Here is a 25,452-nt window from a genome sequence, read left to right on the forward strand (position 1 = left end):
ACAAGTAGTTTTGTAATAGTCTGTAGTAGACATTTGGAAACGTTCATTCTTTGAACATTATTCTGTCTCTTCTCTGCATGAACCTGAGGCCTACCAAGTGTGAGCTGGTGTGGTGCAGGCTGAGAGATGGGGACATGGGTTAGCGCAGGGATTAGGAAGCTACATGGATTCTGTGAAGGGCCATGGAAGGGCATGAGTTGGCCTGGATGGAGCTTGGCGTGTTCATGGATTTGTGAGGGGGGGAGGCAGTTGGGGTAAGGTTGAAGGGGTGTTGTATTCTTCAGTTGAATTTGAAGATATTTGGACGTGGTGCTGGAATCATACAGCACCGAAACAGACCCTTCGGTCCAACCAGTCCATGCCAACCAAGATCCCACATTCAAGTAGTCCCACCTGTCTGTGCTTGGCCCACATCCCTCCAAATCTTTCTGATTCAAGTCCTTACCTAAGTGTCTTTTAAACTGTACCCACGTTCCACAACTTCCTCTGGAATGTCATTCCACACATGAACGCTCTGTGTTTAAAATATGTTTATGTTTTTTTAATTCTTTCTTCTCTCACCTTAAAAATATGCCCCGTAGTCTTAAAATCCCCCATCCTAGAGAAAAGGCACTTGCCATTTACTTTATCCATGTCCCTCATAATTTTATAAACCTCTGTACAGAGACCCCTGAATCTCCGATGCTCCAGTCTGTCCAGCCTCACGTTGTAATTCAAACCCTCCATCCCTGGTAAGTCGCTCTTGAACACACTCACACTTGATAATATCCTTCCTGTAACTGGGAAATAAATGTTGATATTTTGAAAACAGTTCACATGACAGAAGAGGAAGTGCTGGAGATCTTAGAAAATGTAGAGATGGATAAATCTCTGGTACCTGATCTAGTGTATCCCAGGGCTTTGTGGGAAGTGAGATTTTTTTTTAAAATGGTGGGTTAAAAGCGGCCTTCCTCCCAGTCCACCCCAGCACCTAACAGGGTTATTCACCCTAACATCTAACACGGGCTGCATTCCCTCCAGGCCGAGAATCGAGGCACTCATACGGCCAGCAATTCTCTCAGCTCGACAGACACTCAACAAAAACCCAGGCGTCTGTCTTTCGGATGAAACTTCAAGTCAAGGCACCCACAAGTGAATCATGGAATCCCCAGCATGTGGAAACAGGCCATTTGGCCCAACAAGACCACACCAACCCTCCGAAGAGTCTCCCACCCAGACCCATTCCCCTCCTGACTAATGCACCTAACCTACACATCCCTGAACACTATGGGAAATTTAGCATGGCCAATTCACCAAACGTGTACATCTTTGGACTGTGGGAGGAAACCAGAGCTCCCGGAGGAAACCCACACAGACACGGGGAGAACGTGCAAACTCCACACAGACAGTCACCCGAGGCTGGAATCGAACCCGGGTCCCTGGCGCTGTGAGGCAGCAGTGCTATCCAGTGAGCCACTGTGCATCTAAAAGAGAGGATAAGTGTTTTTCCTGCAATCCACCTCACAAAAACTACCACCCAGTCGTCACCACGCTGCTTTTGATGGGATTTTGCTGCGTGCAAACTGGGTGCTGCACTTCCTGCACGTCAACAATGACAACCTTTCACCCTCACTGCTGGTGGAGTGCTTTGGAATGCCTGAAGGCGCTATGGAAACACAGATCTGCTTTTTGTCTGTAATCAGGATTCTGGGAAAGCGGAGGGTACAGTCAACGTTTTATACAAGACTGACTCCAGAGGGTGGAAAAGGAAGCTAAAATAACTCCACAGAGGCTGGTATGCTGTCGCCAAGTCACCCTTTATTTCCACATGCACAGTACATGACACTGACCCAACTCCCTCAGAGCCAGCTCTGAGTGAGCAGGACCTCTGACACTCCTGGTTATACCTACCAGCCAGGGCTCCCTGATTGGACAGCCCCAATCTACGAGGAACGCCCGGCTCACCCCGGTCCGGTCACTACAGAACCCAATCCATGTTGTTTGGGATCAGAAATTCCGTCTCGGAGCAGGAATCAAATATTGAGAAGCTCTTCAAGGATCTGGTACAGGGCAGACAGGGAGGGGGGCAAGTGAGATGGTTTTACCCATCCCAAGCTAGAGCTTGTCTGGTTAACTGGAGATAGCAAGGTGAAAGCAGGACAGAGTTTTGAGATTATTATCGTTCATAATACAGGAGAGAACCAGACTGGATGTGGAAAGTACAGGGAACATTTTTCAAAAGGGAAAGATAGGATGAAAGGGAGAATGTGAATGGATTTGTAGTGGACGCAACAAGAAAACAGCAAAGGGGTTTCAAGTTCATAGCTCCTTGAAAGTGGAGTTGCAGGTAGACAGGGTGGTGAGGAAGGCATTTGGCAGGCTTACCTGTATTGGTCAGTGTGCTACGAGTGAGTTGGAAGGTCACATTGCCGCTGTACAGGACATTGGTTTGGCCACTTCTGAAAACTGCATTCAATTCTGGCCTCCCTGCTATCAGAACGATGTTGTGAAACTTCGAAGGGTTCAGAAAAGATTTACAAGGATATTGCCTGGGTTGTAGGATTTGAGCTACAGGGAGAGGTTGAACAGGCTGGGGCTGTTTTCCCTGGAGCATCGGAGGCTGAGGGGTGACCTGATAGAGGTTAATAAAATCATGAGGGGCATGGATAGGGTAAATAGGCAAGGTCTTTTACCCAGGGTAGAGAGTCCAGAACTAGAGGGCATAGGTTTAAGGTGAGAGGGGCAAGATTTAAAAAGAGACCTAAGAGGCAACGTTTTCACGCAGAGGGTGGTACGTGTAGGGATTGAGCGGCCAGAAGAAGTGTTGGAGGGTGGTACAATTGCAGCATTTAAAGGCATTCGGATGGGTATATGAATAGGAAGGGTTTGGAGGGATATGGGCCGGGTGCTAGCAGGTGGGACCAGATTGGGTTGGGGATATCTGGTCGGCATGGACGGGTTGGACTGAAGGAATGTACAGCACGGAAACAGACCCTATGAGTCTATGAACCCAAAAGTGTCTTTAAGCATGTAACAATAATGGAATTCTGGATTAGTGGTGCCGGAAGAGCACAGCAGTTCAGGCAGCATCCAAAGTGCAGCGAAATCGACGTTTCGGGCAAAAGCCCTTCATCAGGAATAAAGGAACAATAATGGAAGACCAGTCGGTGCTGTCCATGAGCAAATAGGAAATTTGTTTGAATTGTAGAGGTCATGGCTGAGGGAGTGAAGGCATGTCTTGCAACTGCCCTCACTACAGGAGAGGATGCAGTCAAAGGTCAGAGAATGGTTAGCAATCTCAGCTTAGATAGAAATTGGTGAAGAAGAGGGAGTTTAAACGTTGGGAAATTAAAGGGAAAAAAAGATGATCAGTCAGTCCCGATGGGATGTATCTTTTTACAGACGGAACGAAGATGATGTTTATCGGGAACGGGAGCATACTTGTAAAATTCCTGGAAATCTCTTCCAGAAACCTGGATTAACGTACCAGAGACAACAGCTCAAATCCCACCACAGCAACAAGAGGGATTTGAATTTAATTCAGTGAAGTAAATATTAAACCTGGTTAAAAGGGCTGAATTGCAGAGTTGGGCTGAGAGTGGCAGCCCTTAGCATCAAGGCTGCACTCAACCGAGGGTGGCATCAGACCCCTGGACTCAAACTGGAACCAGTGGGTATCAGAGGGCAAACTCTCCAGTGGTTGAAGTCATACCTGGTGCATAGGTTGTTGTACCAGTCATCTGAGCTTCAGGGCATGTCTGCAGGAATTCTTCAGGGTATATCCATCACCAGGTCACTTTGGTGTTTTTTTTTCTTTCATCTATCAAGGCAGCACAGTGCCTCACAGCACCAGGGACCTGGGTTCAATTCCAGCCTCGGGCGACTGTCTGTGTGGAGTTTGCACATCCTCCCCGTGTCTGCCTGGGTTTCCTCCCATCGTGCAGGTTAGGTGGATTGGGCATGCTAAATTGTGCAGAGTGTCCAGGGATGCGTGGACTGGCCTTAGGAAATGGTCCCAGGGATAGGTTAGAGAGTGGCTCTGGATGGGATTTTGTTCAGAGGGTCAGCGTGAACTCAATGGGACAAATGGCCAGCTTCTTCACTGTGCCTTTTTTTCTGGTATTTGAGTTCTGTTGCAGTACCCATTTAGGGGGCTGTTGCCCTTTACTTTGAATGAATCTGGTCCGACTTTATTTCCACTTGCCTCACCCTGTGTTGCTGTTAATCTCTCCTGCCCTCCACTCAGTCGTACAGAGTGCTGCATTTCCTCCCCTACCTCATTGAAAGCCAATTGTGTGTCCAACCTTTTGAGCTAGAGTACAGAATCCATAGCCCTGAAGCGTTGACCCTCTCATGGTTGCTGCCAGAGCTGCTGAGAGCTTCTCCCTCGCACTTTGTGTGACCGTCTCTTGGCTGCTCTCCCCTCACCGGCCTCACACCTTGCTCCCCCACGCCATTTAGCATGTTGCTGTTCGCGCTGAGCAAGCAGTATCCAAAGGATAGCCCCTGGACTCCTTTGATAGTTTTGCCGTAGGGTCAAAAAGGGAAGAAATGAGGTTTTGTTTTATATTTTTCATTCTTTCATGGGAGGTGGGTGTCCCAGGCAAGGCTAGCATTTGTGGTCTAGCACTAATTGTCCTTGAGCAACACTTTCCAGACCATTTCATGGGGCTGGTCAGAGCCTGGAGTAGTCACATGTAGGTCCAACCAGTTAAAGACAGAAGATTTCCTTTAGCCAACGAATCAGATGGGTTCTTACAGCAGTTCTTTGAAAGTGGAGTCACAGGTTTGCCCGGGACGTCGATTCTCCTGCCTCTCAGATGCTGCCTGACCTGCTGTGCTTTTCCAGCACCACTCTCATCTTGTAACAGGTAGGCCAGCTAGTGCAGAAGGCATTTGGTACCCTTGCCTTTCTTAGTTGTGGTGAGAGTATTGAGTACAGGAGTTGGGAGGTCATGTTGCAGCTGTACAGGACATTGGTTAGGCCACGTTTGGAATACAGTGTTCAATTCTGATCTCTTTCTACAAGGCTGTTGCTGGAGTTGGAGGGTTTGAGCTATAGGGAGAGGCTGAATAGGCTGGGTCTGTTTTCCCTGGAGTGTCAGAGGCTCAGGGGTGACTTTATAGAGGTATATAAAATCGTGAGGGGCATGGATAGGGTAAATAGTCGAGCTCTTTTCCCTGAGGTGGGAGAGTCCAGAACAAGAGGGCAAAGGTTTATGGTGAGAGGGACAAGACATAAAAGAGACATAAGGAGCAATTTCTTCCCACAGACAGTCATCTGGGACTGGGATTTAGGATTGGAATGGCGCATGTATGGAATGAGCTGCCAGAGGAAGTGGTGGAGATTGGTACGATTACAGCATTTAAAAGACATCTGAGTGGGTATATGAATAGGAAGGGTTTAGAGGGATATAGGCCAAGTGCTGGCAAAATGGGACTAGATTAATTTAGGATGTCTGGTCGGCATAGATGAGATGGACCGAAGGGTCTGTTTCCATGCGGTACAGCTCTACGACTCTCTAAAAGGATCTCACCTGACAAGGCACTCGAATGAGAAGTTAGTGCTGTTGATGTCATCATTGTGCGCCCACACCCCTCTTGAACGAGGATTTGGGACTGGAACGGTGAGTGTCATTGCTGGAGCCTTAGTCTCGCCCCTCAGTTCTACCCTCCTCTCACCGGACCGTTCCCTGCCCCCTTCTCCACCCAGGGAATCTCATCACTGCTTCTGTGATGTGGCAGTTAGTACATCAACTGTGGAGTTTGTTGCATTACTAATCGGCAAATACACTTCAAGAATACTTCTTCGGCAGCAAGGTGCTTTAAAATCTGCTGTAATCCTGAAAGATGCTATAGAAATGCAAGTTTTATTTCTTTACCTCACTCTCTCCCTTCTCCACCATTAAAGGGCCTGTCGCTTTATCCTACTATCACCTTACCTGGACCGTCGTCGAGCACCATTATCCCTGTAAAGTTCCTTGAGATGTTTTATGACATTTAAAAAGTCTGACATAACTGCGAGATGTCTTTTTGTTGTTGGTTAATCATGATATTGTTTTGGGGTGGTGGGGCGAGGGGGAAGACATGGTCTCACAGCAATGAATGAATTTGTGTCTGTTGAGGGAGAGTGGGATGAAGAAAGAGAGAGGAGGAATAAGAGGAAGAGATGGAAGGGCACTGTAAAGGCTCCTATGTCTGATGACAAACGCAGCTCTCTATCGGAGCTCTGGCTCTGTTGTGTGAAACAAATTAAAGCTGTAAATTCTCGATGCTGTTAAATGAAGGAGATCGTGTTCCTTGAGGGAGCCAGGGTCAGGGGGAGGATCTGAGCAGGCAAACCCACTGACGCTATTGAGAAAGGATTTGTTTGTTGTTGTAACTCTGCCCAAAGGTTCATTGTTTTTATAACTACCTCTTGTTCCCCCCCCCCGCCTTTGGAAATTACTCGCTGTCACTTGCCTGGGAATCTAATGCTGCCTTGGCACTACCCACTTACAAATGGTAATGACTGGTAGTCCTGTTGCACCACCCCAACTTTCATTTGTGTAGCGCCTTTTAATGTATCAAATGTCTCCCGGCACTTTGCAGGAGTGTTATTGGATGCCATCCAATCTAAGGAGGTGTGAGTAAAATAGGAAGGTGGGAGTAGGCCATTTGGCTCATTCAAAATGATCTTGGCTGATCAGATATCTTTGGTGTCTATTAGCCACAACATCACCGTAACCATGTACAACACTAGTAATCGGAAATAACCATATTTTTACCTGAAACGTACTCAAGGACTGATCTTCTGTGGCCGTCTGTGCTAGAGAATTCCAAATGTTCAGAATCCTTTTCCGTTCAAAACCTTCTCCTCAGCTTGGACCTGAGTGGGATCTCTCTTATTTTTAAATGGTCCCCCCTTGTTCTCGACTCCCCAGCCAGTGTAGCACCTCCCCTGCATCCCTCCCGTCTGTCCCTACAAGTATTTTGGAGGATTTCATGGGATTCTCATTTCCTTCTTTGAGACTCTGGAGAATTTAGACTGACTTTGCCGAAGACCATCCCAGGAATAAGCATCGCGAGTGTGGGGTTGGAAAAGCACGGTAGATCAGACAGCATCCGAGGGGGGAGGAGAATCGGCATAAGCCCTTCATCAGGAAAGAGGCCTGTGGGCTGGGGGGGAGCTGAGAGATAAAGGGGAGGGGAGGTGGGGTGGGTAGCTGAGTAAGTGATAGGTGAATGAAGGTGAGGGAGAAGGTCAGAAGGGGGAGTGATGGACGGGTCCAGAGGGCGGGCCGGGTTGGAGACTTGGGACTGGGATATTGTGGGAGGAATATCTGGTGAACCTTCATCGCACTCCCTCTGTGGTAATAATATCTTTGCTGAGGAAAGAAGACCAAAACTGCTCACGGTGCAGTCCAGCCAAGCTCCGATACAGTTAAAGCAAGCCTTCACTGCTCCTGCACTCAAATCCTCTTGGAATAAAGGCTAACGTTTCATTCACCTTCCTCAGAGCATGCAGCACCTACATGTTGAACCTTCTTTTTTATTGGCAAGGACACCCAAATCCCTTTCTGCACAGATACTCACAAGCTTCTTATTACTGAAGAATTACTCTGCATATTGGTTCCTCCTACCAACATGAATATCTTCACGTTTTTCCACCTGGTATTCCACCTGCCTTGTTCTTGCCTATTCAGCGAGCCTGTCCAAATCCATCACGCTTATTGCATCTTCCTCTACAACATGTATTCCCACTTAGCTTTGTGTTAGCTGCAGATTTTGACATATTATTTTAACTTCAGATCATTGAGATGTATTGTGAATGGCTGGAGCCCAAGTACTAACCCTTGTAATACTCCACTAGCCACAGCCTGCCAATATGAGAATATTGCTCCTTACTTTGCTGGCTCAGCGTTAGTCCATGCTAGTAGGTTACCTCCTGTCCCATGTGCTTTAATGTTTCTAACCAGCCTTCTGTGGTCTGCTTTACTGAATGCTTTTTGTAAATCTAGGCATACTACGTCCATTGGGTCTCCTTTTATTGATTTTGTTAGCTTGAGGCTACAAGGCCAAAGGCTTTCACAGTGTGGTAGGCAAGCAGGAGCGTCCGAAAGGAAGAAGGTGGGAGATTGGGGATTGGGAGGCGGGTATAGGAAGGCTGGGAATTTCCGAGCTTAGGACTCAGCTGAAGGCAGAGCCACCAATAATGAAGCTCGGCACAATCCAGGATAGAGTACCTCGGGTCGTTGTCACCTCGTGTGCCGTCTCCGCCATCATAGTGACCAACAGTGTGCCCCAGCTACAATATGCACTGTTGGTGGTCGTCATAGTGCCTCAGCGGTTAGCCCTCCTGCCTCAGAACGCCAGGGTTCGATTCCGGCCTTGGGTGACGGTCTGCGTTTGAACATTCTCCCCGTGTCTGCGTGGGTTCCCTCTGAGTGCTGTGGTTTCTTCCTACAGTCCGATAAATTGCAAGTTAGGTGGGTTGGCCATGCTAAATTGCCCCACAGTGTGAAGGCTAGGTAGGTTGGTCATGGGGATTACAGGGTTGGGGTGGGTCTGGGAGGGAGTGTCAGTACGTGGGGCCCAGTGGCCTACTCCACACTGTAGGGATTCTGTGATTCGAAGACATTCACTCAGGTTTCTCAGCAACACCTTCGAAACCTGGAGCCTCCACTCCCCAGCGGAACTAGGGCTGTAGTTGTACGAGGTAAAGTAAGCCTTCCCTCCTAGGCCTTCCTTCAACATGGCTGGGTTATGATCCTGGAACTCCCTCCCTCATGGCATTGTGGGTCACCCTACAGCTCCCCAGTTACTGAGGGGCAAAAATTGGAGGTGGCTGGGGGTTTGAGAGATTTCAGGGAGCAGCCCGTGCCTGATAAAAGTCTTAAGACGTTGCTGGTTCGGGGAACAGTGTCGATCTGCGAGTACAGAGGTGATAGGTAAGTTCCCACAAAATCATTCAGAAGCCCCCAAGTCGTAGATAAGCAGCCAATCCAGAGGCTAGGGGTACCGGGGTGAGTAACTCACCTCCTGACTCCCGGTCCACCATTTACCCGACAAGTCAGGAGTGTGATGGAATACTCCCCACTTGCCTGGATGGGTGCAGCTCCAACAACACTCAAGAAGCTTGGCACCATCCAGGACAAAGCAGCCCGCCTGATTGGCACCACACCCACAAGCATCCCCTCCGTCCACCACCAACGCTCAGTAGCAATGGTGTGTGCTATCTATAAGATGCCCTGCGGGAATTCACTCCTCAGACTGACCTTCCAAACCCATGAATACTTCAACCTAGAAAAAGACGGGTGGCAAATACATGGGAATACCACCATCTTCACGTTCCCCTCTAAGCCACTCACCACCCAGACTTGGAAACATATCGCCGTTCCTTCCCTGGGTCACAGTTCAGGAATTCCCTCCCTCAGGGTCAACCAAGGGCACACAGCAGTTCGAGAAGGTGGCTCATCACCGCCTTCCCAAGGGGCAACTAGGGTCGGGCAGTAACCGCTGGCCCAGCCAGCGACTCCCGTATCCCACAAAAAAATGAAATGTTAAGAATTATGCATTCAGGTCAGCATCATGCCTTCTGTCGGAAGAAGGGAGCTGCTTCCTGCTGCATTTAACAGCCGCAAGGGGATACGTACAGGGAGTGGCCACACAGGAGCCACTAGTGAAGCATGCAGGGGGAGCTAGTGACATCTCGCAGTCCTGTGACCAACACCTTCCTGGAGGAAGGAAGGACAGGGTCGGGGGAAGTCGGGCGAGAAAAGGGATCCGTTCCCCGATTGATGTGGACGGCTGGGGAATTGACTCGGCAGCCAGTGTAACCCTTTAGCGGGCAAAGACGCCCCGAGTTTACAGCTGGGATTGCAGTGGGGGGCCTTCCACCTTCCTACTTGAGAGCAGCCTGGGGGTGTGGTGATGGGGGCGGTGTTGAGATACCCTCGCCCAGGTCAGTGGAAGGGGCTGATTTCGGGAATGCACCATCTCTTTTCCAACTACCTCCTGAGGAGCTGGAGCTCTGTAGGAGGTCTGCGGTTCTGGTGGTGGTGGGGAGTGTAGGGGGAGGGGGTGGGGATTGTCGGTTCAGACAAACTGTGTAATTGTTTAGCCTACATCAAACAGGTGAGTTCCGAAACCTTAGACTTTGCAGCTTTCCCTCTGTCTGCAATGTGTGTGTGTATGTGTGTGCGAGCGCGCGCGCGCATTCTCTCGTTCCCTTGTTAAAGTGAGTCCCTTGTAATGGATTTCAACTGGATCAAAGCCCCGGGGCTCACACTCTGCAATTAGACAGCAGCTGGAAACAGGAAGCTTTTATTCCGACACCAGAGCAAAGAGCGTCGCGCTAAACTGAGCAGATTCAAAGAGAGACCTTGTGTTTTGTTTGTCGATATAATGCTGCTCATGACCTGGGGGCACTCTGAAGCACGTTTACAGCCCCTGAGTGGTTTGCAGCAGCACTGCTGCTGCCTTACCATGGCCTTTCAATGCTGTGCACAGCAAGATCCCACGAGCAGCAAGGTTCTGCTGGTACCAGTTGAGGGAGAAACGCTGGCCGAGATGCTGGAGGGAGCGGGCCTTGAACATAGCAGGAATGGGGCAAGGTCAAGCAGTAGGGCAGCACGGTGGCTGAGTGGTTAGCACCGCTGCCTCACAGCGCCAGGGACTCGGGTTCGATTCCGGCCTCGGGCGACTGTCTGTGTGGAGTTTGTACGTTCTCCCAGTCTTTGTGTGTGTTTCCTCCCACAGTGCCAAAGGCGTGCAAGTTAGGTGGGTTGGCCATGCTAAATTGTCCCCTAGAGTCCAGGGGTGTGCAGACCAGGTGGGTTGGCCATGGGGAAATGCAGGGATGCGGGGGCAGGATGGGTCTGGTTGGGACGCTCTTCGGAGGGTCGGTGTCGACTCGACAGGCCGAATGGCCCGCTTCCACACTGTAGAGATTCTCTGAAAACTGAGGCAGTGAACCACAAGAGATAGGTTTGAAGGAAAGGAAGATCAAGAGAGGCAGAAGAGATTGAGGAGGGAATTCTGAGCGGGGTTTCCAATGTTGACCCTTCACTGCAATTGTACACCGGTGATTACAGCAGCTCCAAATTCTTCTCTGTCTCGTTGCCTGGGAGCCCCAAAGCATCATGGTACCCTCTGGGAACCACGGCAACGAGGTGCTCTCGGCCGGTAACTCCCTGTCAGGTGGGGCTGTGGCGGGGTCCTGTTTGAGGCTCACCCGCCATTATCCAGGCAGGTGCCAATCATCCTCCGCCCACCCAAGGTTTGGCAGTGCCGCCCGGGCCTGGGAGCCATGGCATGACGGTATTCTGGGAGAGCGCTTTACACTTCAAGGGGGAGACGGCACTGCCTTTGGGTGGGCTGCCAGCGGTGGGAGGTGGCACCTCCCGGGAGGGGGCAGCTTAATGACCCAGCTGAGTTGAGTTGCCCTGTTTTTGCAGGTTGGATTAGGTTTGTCCCCCACACGGTAACCTGAGGCACATGATGTCGGTGCTGAGCGAAGGTGCTCTCCTTAAGGCCTCTCAAGCCACAGTGTGCTTCACCCATATCGGAACGCGGAGTGGGTTAAGTCAAGTCTCCCCCTGTCGGGTCAGCTTTGCCGCGCGTGTAGTTTAATCCTTGCCTTTTGTCCTCTTTTATAGATGCAGGAGTTGGAACAGAGAGTGATTGAGGCTGACCAGCGGGCAGAGAATGCAGAGAAACAGGTATCTCCCTCATAACAGCCACAGGGGAAGTGGCTGTCTGTTATATGCAGCACTAACACGGCTACGCACCCTCGAAAAGGAGCCTGGCTGCCTTAAGAGTTGCCAAGAATAGTAATTATTAATCCCACACCGCGGTAATGGCTGGGGGGAATCTGAAAAGTTGCGTCTTTGTTTTCTGGGAACACCTCCGGAACTTGGTTCTGGAAAGTTCTGCGCGTGGGGCAAAGAGCGTCGACGGACGGCATAGATAGACGTCGGGTTTAGCTTCCGAGCGGGATGGGTGGGTGTCCCACCGTGTGAGCGGGCATGTTTGGTGAGCACTGGCCTGAGCGTGGGGGGAGGGGAGGGATTGTTGGAGCTGTGAGGTCGTGTGATGAGGCCTCTTGACAATACAAGTCAGCGGAAGGAGAAACCTTTCAGGAGTAACTTGGGGGGATCCGGACGGGAGGTCACTTTGGGGCCCTTCTTGCCAACTTTTGACTCGTTTTGCTCCTTTCATAAGGAGCTCGGCCTTGCATCCCTTCATTGAAGTTCTGTGAGAGAATGGCACCCTGTCTGCAGGGAGACTGGGTGCCTCTACCCCAAATGGGGCAGCACGGTGGCTGAGTGGTTAGCACTGCTGCCTTACAGCACCAGGGACCCAGGTTCGATTCCAGCCTCGGGCAACTGTCTGTGTGGAGTTTGCACGTTTTCCCCGTGTCTGCGTGAGTTTTCCCCAGGTGCTCTGGTTACCTCCCACAGTCCAAAAGGTGTGCAGATTAGGTGAATTGGCCATGCTAAATTGCCCGTAGTGTTAGCTGCATTAGTCAGGGTTCAATATAGGGCAGGGGAATGGGTCTGGGTGGGTTACTCTTCGGAGGGTTGGTGTGGACTTGTTGGGTTGAAGGACCTTTTCCCACACTGTAGCGGATCTAATCTAATCCAAATGGTTCCACATTTTCAAGCTTATCCCTCCGTCATTCACGGAGGTGGCAGTGGCCTAGTGGTGTTACCGATGGACCCAGAGACCCAGGCAACATTGTGGGGATCTGAGTTCAAATCCTGCCATGGCAACTGCTGAACTCTGACTTCAAAAAAAAAATTGACATTCATTCAATTAAAAAAAAAATCTGAAGTTGAGATTCTCAGAAAAACCCATCAGATTCACTAATGTCTTTTTAGGGAAGGGACGTGCCATTCTTACCCGGTCTGGCCTACATGTGACTCCAGACCCACAGCAATGTGGTTGACTCTTGACCACCCTTTGGGCAATTAGGAATGGGCAAAAAAGTTCTGGCCTAGCCAGCGACATCCACATCCCTTGAGTGAATTAAAAAAAAATCTTTTGTCAGCCATTTCCTCAGGAGTGACTTTAGTTGTGTGGGCCCAGTCTCTGGCATTCTCCCACCTCCTTCCCTTGTGGTTTCTGACAGCTCGGTGGGAGGCCATTTGGCCCATCATGCCTACGCCAGTCTTTTTCGACTTGGGTTACCCAATGTCTAAACTCCGATCCCCTGGGGGTTTCCACCTTCAATTGTGCTGCCACCATCTCTTCAGACACTGCGTTCCAAATCAGAATAACTTGTGGTGCTTTAGCAGGTTTATCTCTTCTCTCGTCTCCCCAACCCTTCTTGCTGACTTTGTAGAATAGAAACTTACTGTCACGTGTACTTTTACATGAAAAACGCAGTGAGAAGTTTTATAAGTCGCTCCACCATGTCACCTACATCAGTGACAGAAATCGTACATCATAATTGGTTTAAAAAGTCAAATTAAGACAAAATTTGTCACGATTCCATGAATGGCTCCTGGGCACAGGGAAAGCCGATGAAGGTATGATAAGGCACTCAATAGGTGCAGTGGGGATGAGACCCCATTCCAGGGTGAGGCCACCACGCCATGCTGCAGGAGTACTAGGCCGGAAGCCTTCACCGAAAGAGACTGCCATACCAGGCTGAGACCACCACTCCTGGGCAAGACGTCCTGTCGGGCTACTGGAATACCTGAATTCTGAAGGTGAGGAAGACCTCTGCCTGGGGACGAGGATTCCGTTCCGGGAGACGGCTGAGCCCAGACAGCTAGAAGCCACCTGGGCCGGGAGAAGGCCATCAGGAGGGAGAGTGGTAACAGAAGCCAGTAGAAGCAGCTGCACAACATTTCCATCACACGGCATTTATTGGAATGTAGTACTTGGGAGCCATTTTAGGTGTTAGAGCTCACCGTTCAATAAGATTATGGCTGGTTTGACTTTTCTCTCTGATTGACTGAGTCTTTTGTCCATCAGAAATCTCTCTAACCCAACCTCCAACCAGCCTGCACTATCTTGAAGAGAAGAGAATTCCTCAGATTAACCATCCGCTGATTGGAAACAATTTTCCTCAACCCTGTTTGAAAAAGGAGACCACTTATTCCTAAACAGTGTCCCCTCGTCCGAACGCCAGCTCCCACCACCACCACCACCAACACAAGCAGAAACATCCACCCTATTTTGTCCCCTCAGTGTTTTTAATGTTTCAATTAGATCACCTGTCTGACCTCTCTACCCTGATCGCTATGGATATAGGCCCAACCCTGTCTAACATTTCTTCATAATAGAGTCATAGAGATGTTTTGATGTTTGAAAACAGACCCTTCGGTCCAACCTGTCTATGCCGACCAAATATCCCAACCCAATCTAGTCCCACCTGCCAGCACCCGGCCCATATCCCTCGAAACCCTTCCTATTCATATACCCATCCAAATGCCTCTTAAATGTTGCAATTGTACCAGCCTCCTCCACATCCTCTGGCAGCTCATTCCATACACATACCACCCTCTGCTTGAAAAAGTTGCCCCTTAGGTCTCTCTTATATCTTTCCCCTCTCACCCTAAACCTATGGCCTCTAGTTCTGGACTCCCTGACCCCAGGGAAAAAACTTTGCCTATTTACTCTATCCATGCCCCTCATAATTTTGTAAACCTCGATAAGGTCACCCCTCAGCCTCCGACACTCCAGGGAAAACAGCCCCAGCCTGTTGAGCCTCTCCCTATAGATCAAATCCTCCAACACTGTAAACATCCTTGTAAATCTTTTCTGAACCCTTTCAAGTTTCACAACATCTTTCCGAGAGGAAGGAGACCAGAATTGCACGCAATATTCCAACAGTGGCCTGACCAATGTCCTGTACAGCCGCAACATGACCTCCCAACTCCTGTACTCAATACTCTGACCAATAAAGGAAAGCATACCAAACACCTTCTTCACTATCCTATCTACCTGCGACTCCACTTTCAAGGAGCTATGAACCTGCAGTCCAAGGTCTCTTTGTTCAGCAACACTCCCTAGGACCTTACCATTAAGTGTATGAGTCCTGCTAAGATTTGCTTTCCCAAAATGCAGCACCTCGCATTTACCTGAATTAAACTCCATCTGCCACTTCTCAGCCCATTGGCCCATCTGTTCAAGATCCTGTTGTAATCTGAGGTAACCTCCTTCGCTGTCCAATACACCTCCAATTTTGGTGTCATCTGCAAACTTACTAACTGTACCTCTAATGTTCGCATCCAAATCAATTATATAAATGACAAAAAGTAAAGGGCCCAGCACTGATCCTTGTGGCACTCCACTGGTCACAGGCCTCCAGTCTGTAAAATAACCCTCCGCCAACACCCTCTGTCTTCTACCTTTGAGCCAGTTCTGTATCCAAATGGCTAGTTCTCCCTGTATTCCATGAGATCTAACCTTGCTAATCAGTCTTCCATGGGGAACCTTGTCGAACGCCTTACTGAAGTCCATATCGATCACATCTACCACTCTGCCCTCATCAATCCTCTTTGTTACTTCCTCAAAAAACTCAATCAAGTTTGTGAGACATGATTTCCCATGCACAAAGCCATGTTGACTATCCCAAATCAGTCCTTGTGTTTCCAAACACATGTACATTCTGTCCCTCAGGATTCCCTCCAACAACTAGGTCAGGCTCACCGGTCTATAGTTCCCTAGCTTGTCCTTACCACCCTTCTTAAACAGTGGTACCTTGTTTGCCAACCTCCAGTCTTCCAGCACCTCACCTGTGGCTATCAATGATACAAATATCTCAGCAAGAGGCCCAGCAATCACTTCCCTAGTTTCCCACAGAGTCTCGGGTACACCTGATCATGTCCTGGGGATTTATCCACCTTTACCTGTTTCAAGACATCCAGCACTTCCTCCTCTGTAAACTGGACATTTTGCAAGATGTCACCATCTATTTCTCTACAGTCTATATCTTCCATATCCTTTTCCACAGTAAATACTGATGCAAAATATTCATTTAGTATCTCCCCCATTTTCTGTGGCTCCACATAAAGGCCTCCTTGCTGATCTTTGAGGGGCCCTATTCTCTCCCAAGTTACCCTTTTGTCCTTAATGTATTTGTAAAAATCCTTTGGATTCTCCTTAATTCTATTTGCCAAAGCTATCTCATGTCCCCGTTTTGCCCTCCTGATTTCCCTCTTAAGTATACTCCTACTGCTTTTATACTCTTCTAAGGATTCACTCGATCTATCCTGTTTATACCTGACATATGCTTCCTTCTTTTTCTTAACCAAACCCTCAATTTCTTTAGTCATCCAGCATTCCCTATACCTACCAGCCTTTCCTTTCACCCTGACAGGAATATACTTTCTCTGGATTCTTGTCATCTCATTTCTGAAGGCTTCCCATTTTCCAGCCGTCCCTTTACCTGCGAACATCTGCCTCCAATCAGCTTTCGGAAGTTCTTGCCGTATATTGTCAAAATTGGCCTTTCTCCAATTTAGAACTTCAACTTTTAGATCTGGTCTATCCTTTTCCATCACTATTTTAAAACGAATAGAATTATGGTCGCTGGCCCCAAAGTGCTCCCCCACTGACACCTGAGTCACCTGCCCTGCCTTATTTCCCAAGAGTGGGTCAAGGTTTGCACCTTCTCTAGTAGGTACATCCACATACTGAAACAGAAAATTGTCTTGTACACACTTAACAAATTCCTCTCCATCTAAACCCTTAACATTAAAGATCGTAGAAATGAGAGAAGTGAGCTTTTCTCTGACCTGCTTCTAGGGCAGTTGGGTCATTAATGAAATAGAGAGAACCAAACTGTATGTAGTGCTCCAGATGTGGTCTCACAAAGGACCTGAGCAACTGCAACAAAACACCTGCACCTTTCACTGCACTTTCCTTACAATAAAGCCAACATTCTATTTGCCTTCCTCATCATTTGCTGTTCCTGCACACTAAGTTTGTTATTCACGTATTAGGACAGATTAGCACGTTAGCTCACTATTAGCACTGCTACCCCACAGCACCATGTACTCCAGTTCAATTCAGAGCCTTGAGCAACTGTCTGTGTGGAGTATGCACATCCCGCCCATGTCTGCGTCCTCTGGGTGCTCCGGTTTCCTCCCACTGACCAAAGATGAACAGGTTAGGTGGATTAGCCATGCTAAATTGCCCATAGTGTTCAGGGATGCAGGCTAGGTGGATTTACCGTGGGAAATGCATTGTTACAGGGTTAGGGTGGGGGATTGGGTCTGGGTGGGGTGCACCAGAGGGTCAGTATGGACTCAATGGGCCAAATGGCCTGCTTCCATACTGTAGGGATTCTATGAGCACCTCACCCCAATGCCTCTGTACCACTGCATGGAGGATAGATTAGTTTAGATTCACTGCAGTGTGGAAACAGGCCCTTCGGCCCAAGAAGTCCACACCGACCCTCCGAAGAGCAATGTCCCCAGACCCATTCTCCTACATTTACCCCTGACTAATGCACATAACACAATGGGCAATTTAGCACGGCCAATTCATCTACCCTGCACACCCGGCGGAAACACGCGCCGACAGGGGGAGAATGTACAACTTCCACACAGACAGTTGCCCGAGTTGGGAATTGAACCTGGGTCCCTGGCGCTGTGAGGCAGCAGTGCTAACCACTGAGCCACCATGCTGCCCGCATAGTGTGCCCACTTAGGGAGCAGTGATGAAAATATAATTAAACTTTTGAGGGTCAGAAGAGTGGGTCCAAGACTAGTATTTTAAACGTAAATCTGGGCAGTTGTGAAAAGTGCGAAACCAGGGCTCACTGAAGTGAAGTGAAAAATTCGAGCAAGGGATGGGGTCACCAGAGATGCTTTGGCACACGTTTAATGGGCTATTTCAGAATACGCAACATGGACACCCCACCCAAAGAAGGACTTTAATTCAAAGGGGAGGATCCACCTGCCATGGTTAATGAGAAAAGTTAAAGATAGTATCAAACTATATAATTACACAAAGATGAATGGTAACTCAGAGTGTTGTTTTTAAAAAAGCAAAGAATGTTTAGAAAATGAACAAGAAGGGAAAATTTGAATATGAAGGGAAAAGAAACTAGTTAGTCATGTTAAAACAATAAGAGTTTCTGTAGATATCTAGAGTTCACAAAGTGAGTTTTGGTCATGTTGTGAGTCTGTGGAGCTAATAGGAAATAAGGAAATGGCCGATGAGTTGAATGGATATATTACAACAGTTTTCACTGTAGCAGTAAGAAATAACATCCCAGAAATGGGTGGTAAATCAGGAAATGGAAGGGAGGGAGGAACTTTTTTAAAAAAAAGGTTGTAATTGTGGTCCAGTCACTGACCACATTGGAGCTGTAAGCTGACAAGTCCTCAGATCCCAATGAGCTTTATCTCAGCTCTCTAAAGACGTGGCTGGTGGGACAGTTGCTGCACTGGTTGACATTTTAGAAAATTTCCAAGGTTCGGGGAAATCACCACCAGATTGGAAAGGAGTCAGTTTAGCTCCTCCTTTCTGTCTCCTGCTCTCTTTAAACAAAGTCAGTTGGCTTCACATCTGTCCGAAGGAAGGTGTGCGAGCCCATTATTATAGCAGTGCACTTACAAGAGTTTAAGGTCATCAGGAAGAGTTAATACATGAAAGGGCAATCATATTTAACTAGTTTTCTGGAGTTCTTTAAGGTCACGTGCTGTAGAGAAAGGGGATCTGGTAGATCTACTGTACTTAAATTTGCTGAAGGCATTAATGAGGTGCAACATCGAAGGTAATTATGGAGAGTAAGACCTCGTGGGTTTGGGGTAATATATTGGCGTGGATAGATGATTGGCTAATAAGTGGGAAATAGAATAGTAGAGATGGGTCATTTTCTGGCTGGCAAGATGTAACAATGCCAGAGGGATCAGTATTTTTAAAAATAATTTCTCGAATTGAAGGTTATATGAGGGAACTGATGATATGTTAGCTCTATTTTCTGATGAGATAAGTAAGTTGTGAAGGGGACATGAGGAGACTGCATGGAGGATATAGATAGGTGAGTGAGCAAATATCTACTACCTTGTGTAAAATGTGAAGTTGTCCATTTTGGCAACTGGAATTAAAAGTATTTTAAAATGTCTGAGATTGCAGAGCCCGAAGGTGCAGAGGTATCTGGGTGTCCTTGTAGATGAATCACAAATTTTTAGTTTGCAGATACAACAAGTAATTAGGGAAGCCAGAAGAATGGAATTGTTTCTTGCAAGGGGAATTGAATAAAGCATTAGGGTGGCACGGTGGCTCAGTGGTTAGCACTGCTGCCTCACAGCGCCAGGGACACAGGTTCAATTCCTGCCTCAGGCAACTATCTGAGTGCAGTTTGCACGTTCTCCGTGTCTGCGTGGGTTTGCTCTGGTTTCCTCCCACAGTCCAAAGATGTGCAGGTTAGGTGAATTGGCCATGCTAAATTGCCCGTAGTGTTAGGTGAAGGGGTAAATATAGGGGAATGGGTCTGGGTGGGTTGCTGTTCGGAAGGTTGGTGTGGACTTGTTGGACCGAAGGGCCAGTTTCCACACTGTAAGTAATCTAATCTAATCTAATTATGTTTCAGATACACAGGGCACTGGATGAATTATGGGTAAACAAGGAGATGACAGGCTACTCAGGTAGATAGGGATGTGGATCAATCACATTAGCCATAATTTTATTGCACGACTGATCCCAGCTGATGGTAAAACTGCGTAAGACAGATTCTGACGTAAAACCTGGCTTGATAGATCATAAGTTTTATTTTTGCACTTTGATTATTGTGGTGATCATTCACTGAACACATTTACAAGAGGCTGCCAATGTGCTTTTAACAAAAGTGTATTATACAGAAAAACAAAGTTGCATATATTGGAAATGTTTTATCATAAACTGCATAAAGAAAATTTCTGCCTTTTTCCCAGCAATATCCTTTCTGGATACTCAACCCCAATGAAGTATAACTCCTTTCTTAACTCTCCAATTTTTAACTCAGCTGATGAGTATTTCTTTTCGGCAACATTCTGCACTTTACTAACTCAGGAAAACCAACTGAACGCCAAAATAGAGCCACTACACGTTAAGTACATAGGCTAGTCGCAGACAGTGCTGCAGACTCGGGTCTGGTTTTCCTCTTTCTGTTTTCCATTCTTCTATATCCGGAAGTGTTATCACACACAACTGAATGGCTTTCTCACCACCAAATCCCTGTGACATTTTTTTTATTGTTTTTAACTTTTAATTACCACCAGTAAAACACCCGTATAGCCAATTAAACATTAGCAGACAAAGTCCATTAAGGGTGATGCAAACCATCAAACTGAGGGAGACAGGGAAGGGATTAATCCAAAATGGAGTCGGTGGGGGGAAGTAAGCACAGTCTCCCCCTCAGTGCCTAATAAAGACATCATGAGCATTGATGGTTATGATGTGCTCCCTCTGAATGACCTGGGTCTTTTTTTTTTGTTAAAAGATATTCTTGAATCAACCCATTCAGAGATGTTATTACACATCGCTGGAGCAGGTGGTGGGACTTGAACCCAGGCCTCCTGGTTCTGAGGCAAGAACACTACCGTTGCATCACAAGAGCCCTTCTGCGTCTGCTTTATTTTGAATCAACTTTATTGCACACATTTCTGGAACCGGTGGGGCTTGTACCCCGGCCTCCTGGCTTAGAGGTGGGACACTACCACTACACCACAAGAGCCCTTCTGGGTCTACTACTTTATTTTTATTGAATCAGGAAGTGTAATCACGCCCAGTGGCTTTCCCACCACCAAATCACCAAGCTTTTTTAAACTACTAGCCAGCACTACCAGTAAAACACCCATGTAGCCAATTAGAAATTTAAAGGCAAAGGGCATTATGGGCAATGCAAGCGATCGGTTGGTGGTAGGGAGATAGAGATGGAATCAAAATGGAGCTGAGGAGGAGATAAACACTGTACCACCTCCCCCATCCTGCGCCTACCTCTCTCAAAAGGCATCAAGAGCATTGATGGGCACAGCCTCCTCCTTCTCCAAAGACACCCGGGCACAAACGTAACCATGGAAAAGGGGCAGACGATCAGCAGGGGTGAGCTCCCCCCTCCCACCCCCACCATCTGGATCGACTTTATGAAGGGCTCAGGTGATGAGTTCCAGCTGGGCTGGCCATTTGCCTGTTACCAAGGGAACCCGTACTCAACAAACTCCATGAGGGGGAAAGCTGGAGAATGGGATCAACTGTTTTGCCCCCGCAGGCGTTAGCATGGACTTAATGAGCAGTCTGGTCCCCTTCTGTTCCTTAATGACACCAAGATGTCACACGGATCCTGACTCGCACTATATCCCCTCTGCCACCTCCTCCAGCCAGTTTAAGATTCTCATCCTCTGGTTTACACTCCTCACTGTGAGAACCCCTCCAGCCCCGCAACGGAGTTTTCAGTGTCAACGTTTGGCTGATAGCATTCCTGGGAAAGATCGTGGGCCGTTTGTTTTGCTGCATAACTGTACAAGTTTTTGTTGGTGTTTGTGTTGGTGTTGCCGCTGACGGTGTTGTCAGCGATGGTGTCGGTGTGAGTCTGAGTGGGGATTGACGGCCGGGCTGTGTATAAATTCTGCACCGCCCTCTGTGGTTACCTAGGTGAGCTGGCCTAGTGATGCGTTTGTGCACTCCAGGTTCCCACAACTCCCCCGGCAACGGATGAATGATTAAACCTTCGACGATTTGGGTCCACAGCTTTATCCTTCACCGACTCACTTCAGTGAGTGTGCCTGGGAACAGCCCCGGAGTCAGGGGAGAAACGGAGACCCTAAGTAGAAATTATTGTTTTGCATGAGAAGGGACTGCCCTTCCCTCTCCATTCTCCGTCGTGGAGAATTTGAAATTTGCTACTCAATAATCCCAGTACTCTCATTGTCGCTTCCCACCTGAAAGCCTTTAATATTGAATTCATCTGATTCTTACTCCCCACGTGCCTAGATGGGTGCAGCTCCAACAACACTGAAGAAGTTTGACACCATCCAGGACAAAGCAGCCCACTTGACTGGCACCACATCCACAAGCATCCCCTCCCTCCATCACCGACGCTCAGGAGCAGCGGTGTGTACCATCTACAAGATGCACTGCAGAAACTTACCAAATCTCCTCAGACAGCACCCACGACAACTTCTGCTTGGAAGGACAAGGGCAGAAGATTCGTGGGAATACCATCCCCTTGCAATTTGTGGGAGGGCAAGGGAAAGAAATTCCGCCCTTTTTTTTCGGACCAATTGGTCATCTTTGAGAATCGCTCTCTTATGTAACTTGGGATGTTTTTCCATATTAAAGGCACCGTTCAGACACAAGTTGTCATTGTTGAAAGAGCAGCATTTATTGTCCATTCCCAGTTGCCCTTGAGAAGGTGGTGGTGAGCTGCCATCTTGAACCACTGCAGTCCGTGGTGCTGTAGGTTGAATTGAGTTGAATTAAATTTATTGTCACCTACTTTAATGAGTACAATGAAAAGTTGGATAAGTCACTACTTGGGTACAAAGGTACCTAGGCACAGCTTCTTCAGTTATTAGATTAATTACAGTGTAATAATATCACCAACACATGGCACCATCTTGGGTATGGAGTACCTAGTTACATTCCTTAGTTACAGGTAGACCCACAATGCCCTTTGGGAGGGAATTCTGGGATTTGACCCAGTGACACTGAAGGAATGGTGGGGTATTTCCAAGACAGGATGGCGTACTTTAATATTTCATGCTCTTCAAACACTTTGTTGAGTGATTGGAAATGTTAAAATAAAGCTGAATGTTGAAGCTGGATAGTAAGTAACTATGAAATGAATCCCACTTCCTCAGCATGTCATGAAACCTCCAGGAAGGTGTTGAGTTAGAGTTCTGCTCGGAAACGATAGTAGCTGTGAGTAGAACTTGCTGAGTGAAGTGATGGCGGTGACCCTGGTGGTGTCATTAGCTGGCTGGGATTTAAGCACCCCAATTCAGATTCACCAGGTTAACAATAACCAGGTCAACATTGACCTTCGGTCCATTGAACCAGACGGAGGGAGACGGTTGCTGGAGCATCATAGATTGGAGTGGCATATCAGGGTCTTGTGGAATCCCAAAACACAGCTGACCCGGATTGAACATGTGCTCAAGAGCCTGCACCTTTGTACCTAACATGGCACTGTAAGTGGCAACATGTGACAATAAGGTTAATTCAATTCCATTTGCATACTGAATTGAGATTTCTGATGGTCAATCTCCCCAATGGGTGTGGATCTTCTCAACTCAAAAGCCCTTTAACATTCAGAGATCATGAAGACCTCCACTTCCATTAATAACCGCCGAGAAAATGTTAGACCTAGTGTTAACTATCAAGTTGACCTCCCAACTTACCGCACACAAGTAACTGCAACACCAGCCCCCCCCCCCCCCCCCCCCCCCACTCCACCCACAACCTCTCAGGCTTCCCAAGTCCCTGACAGTGCCTCCCCCTGTCTGAGCACAACCCCAAAAACCAACACACAAGACCCAACAATTACCCCCAGACTCTGCATGCACCATAGCTCCCTCCATCTGCCATAAGCACTCCCGTCATTTACCTGGGAGCCTATCTCCCTGTCCCAACCCCCACGTGGCACCCCTAAACCCTTGACTACCCTGCACCCGAAACCCCACACTTCCTTTAAATTCTCCCACAGGTCGCTCCCAGAGTGCCCGGCTGTGCTGCACCAGGGTGAGGGACTCGATTTCCCTTGACGATCCTGCCGTCCTGGGGACTTTCTCACGGAGCCTGATTGGGAATTCCCAGGCGAGAAATGTGGAGCTAAACGGGAACAGAGAGGAGCGACGAGTGAACTGTGATTGGCGGAGCATCCAAGCTACTGTACGTTTCCTCACCCCCCGCAATCTCCAGGAGGTGTCTGGTGGCAGACCAGGCAGGGGAAGGGTTAAAAAAACACACAGCCACTGAGGCTTCAGCTTTGGGCTTTTTAAGGTGGACTTCAAAAGGCTTCAGGCCCATCATTAGCCCAGACGGACAGACCCGTCGAAAGAAGCCAGGCGATTAGGGCCTCTCCGGTTTGTCAAGGTTGGCACTTAGCTGAATTATTAGGAAGCCAAGGCCCATTATTAAGACTCTGTGCATGTCAAGATGGAAGGTTACGGGCCGGGGGATGGGGTGGGAGGGGGAGGGGGCAGCATGGGTTAGCTTTCTCACACTCTGTGACTGAGTGTCAATAACCGTCTCTTTTGTCAGGCATTGGTTTCCGAGGTTGTGTTGTGTCAACACGAGCCAGGGGCCTTGATCTGTCGCTGTCTGAGAAAACAGATTTAGCCCGTCCTGTTTTGACTTTGTTTGTGTGGGGGCCATGTTGGGCTGTGACCTTGCGCGGAGCAATGGGTCGCTTCAGGTTACAACCCGGCGCACGCTTTGTTTAGCCGACGTTTAAAAGCTGACTTCAAACAAAGTCCTGGGTGGTCATGTCCCGAGCTGTTTCCTTCAGTCCCGTCCTTGCCCGATAACTGATGAGGAACTGACTGAGGTCCCTTTTGTCTGAAAGAGAAAGACGTTTGACTCGTGACCTCTCATGGGTCTTGAAGGGGGGGGAGGAGGGGGTGGTTAGATTCAGATAAAAGAAACATTTTCACATGGGTTTCGCTAATAATTCCTCCAGAGAATGGGAACCTTTATCCAAAGGGTAGTTTATAAGAGGCTCAAACGGAGGTAATTGAGGCGAGTAATTGGATGCTTTTAAGGGGGAGCTGTATAAATACAAGAGCAAACTCAGATTGGAAGGATCGGGTCAAGAAGCTGGTAGAGGGTATAAAGGACAGGCCTGACACAGAGCTCTTTAACCACAATGGCCTGTTTCCCTGGCTGTAAATTCTCACTCTCTGTCTCTGTCTCCAACAGAACCGAGAGGTAGTTAACCCTTGCCCTTCCTATGGCCTCCCCCTTTGGTCTTTGTGTTGAAGGTGATTCGGTCACTGGGATGAGCAGATATCATTTCCCACCAGACACGGTTTGTAAAACAAACATTACAATTAATGGCAGGGCCCTGGGTAGAGTCTCAGAGTCATACAGCATGGAAACAGACCCTTCGGCCCAACTAGTCCATGCCGACCATATTCTCAGACTAAGCTGGTCCCACTTGCCTGCGCTTGGTCCATATTCCTCCAGACCTTAACTTATCCAAATATCTTTTAAAAGCTGTATCTGTACCTGCGCCCATCACTATCTCTGGCAGTTCATCCCACACACAAACCACTGACTGTCCTTTTTAGTGTGGTAGGACCCAGAGACCAGAGATACATTCTTTGAAATTTGTGTCGTAGGTGGATAAAGGGCTTATGCCCGAAACATCGATTCTCCTGCCCCTCTAAATGCTGCTCTGGCCTGCTGTGCTTTTCCAGCACCAATCTCTCGACTCTGATCTCCAGCATCTGCAGTCCTCACTGTCTCCTCACAGGCAGACAGGGTGGTTAAGAAGGTGTTTAGCATGCTGGTCTTCATTGCTTAGACCATTATGAGAATAGGAGT

At 48.2% G+C, this 25,452-nt stretch overlaps 1 protein-coding gene across 2 annotated transcripts in view; it reads left to right on the forward strand.

Annotated features, from left to right (window-relative positions):
- plekhh1 (pleckstrin homology domain containing, family H (with MyTH4 domain) member 1) overlaps positions 1–25,452 on the forward strand; it is a 159,110-nt gene that overhangs the window by 44,087 nt on the left and 89,571 nt on the right. The window contains exon 3 of one of the 2 annotated variants that reach the window (XM_060828794.1): positions 11,619–11,681. In XM_060828794.1, the coding sequence (XP_060684777.1) occupies positions 11,619–11,681 (63 nt within the window). Of the gene's footprint in view, positions 1–11,618; positions 11,682–24,588; positions 24,637–25,452 lie in introns of those variants that run through there. The other variant, XM_060828795.1, reaches the window with a different exon arrangement.

Source organism: Hemiscyllium ocellatum, chromosome 8, assembly GCF_020745735.1.
Source record: "Hemiscyllium ocellatum isolate sHemOce1 chromosome 8, sHemOce1.pat.X.cur, whole genome shotgun sequence".
NCBI classification, from domain to species: Eukaryota; Metazoa; Chordata; class Chondrichthyes; order Orectolobiformes; family Hemiscylliidae; genus Hemiscyllium; species Hemiscyllium ocellatum.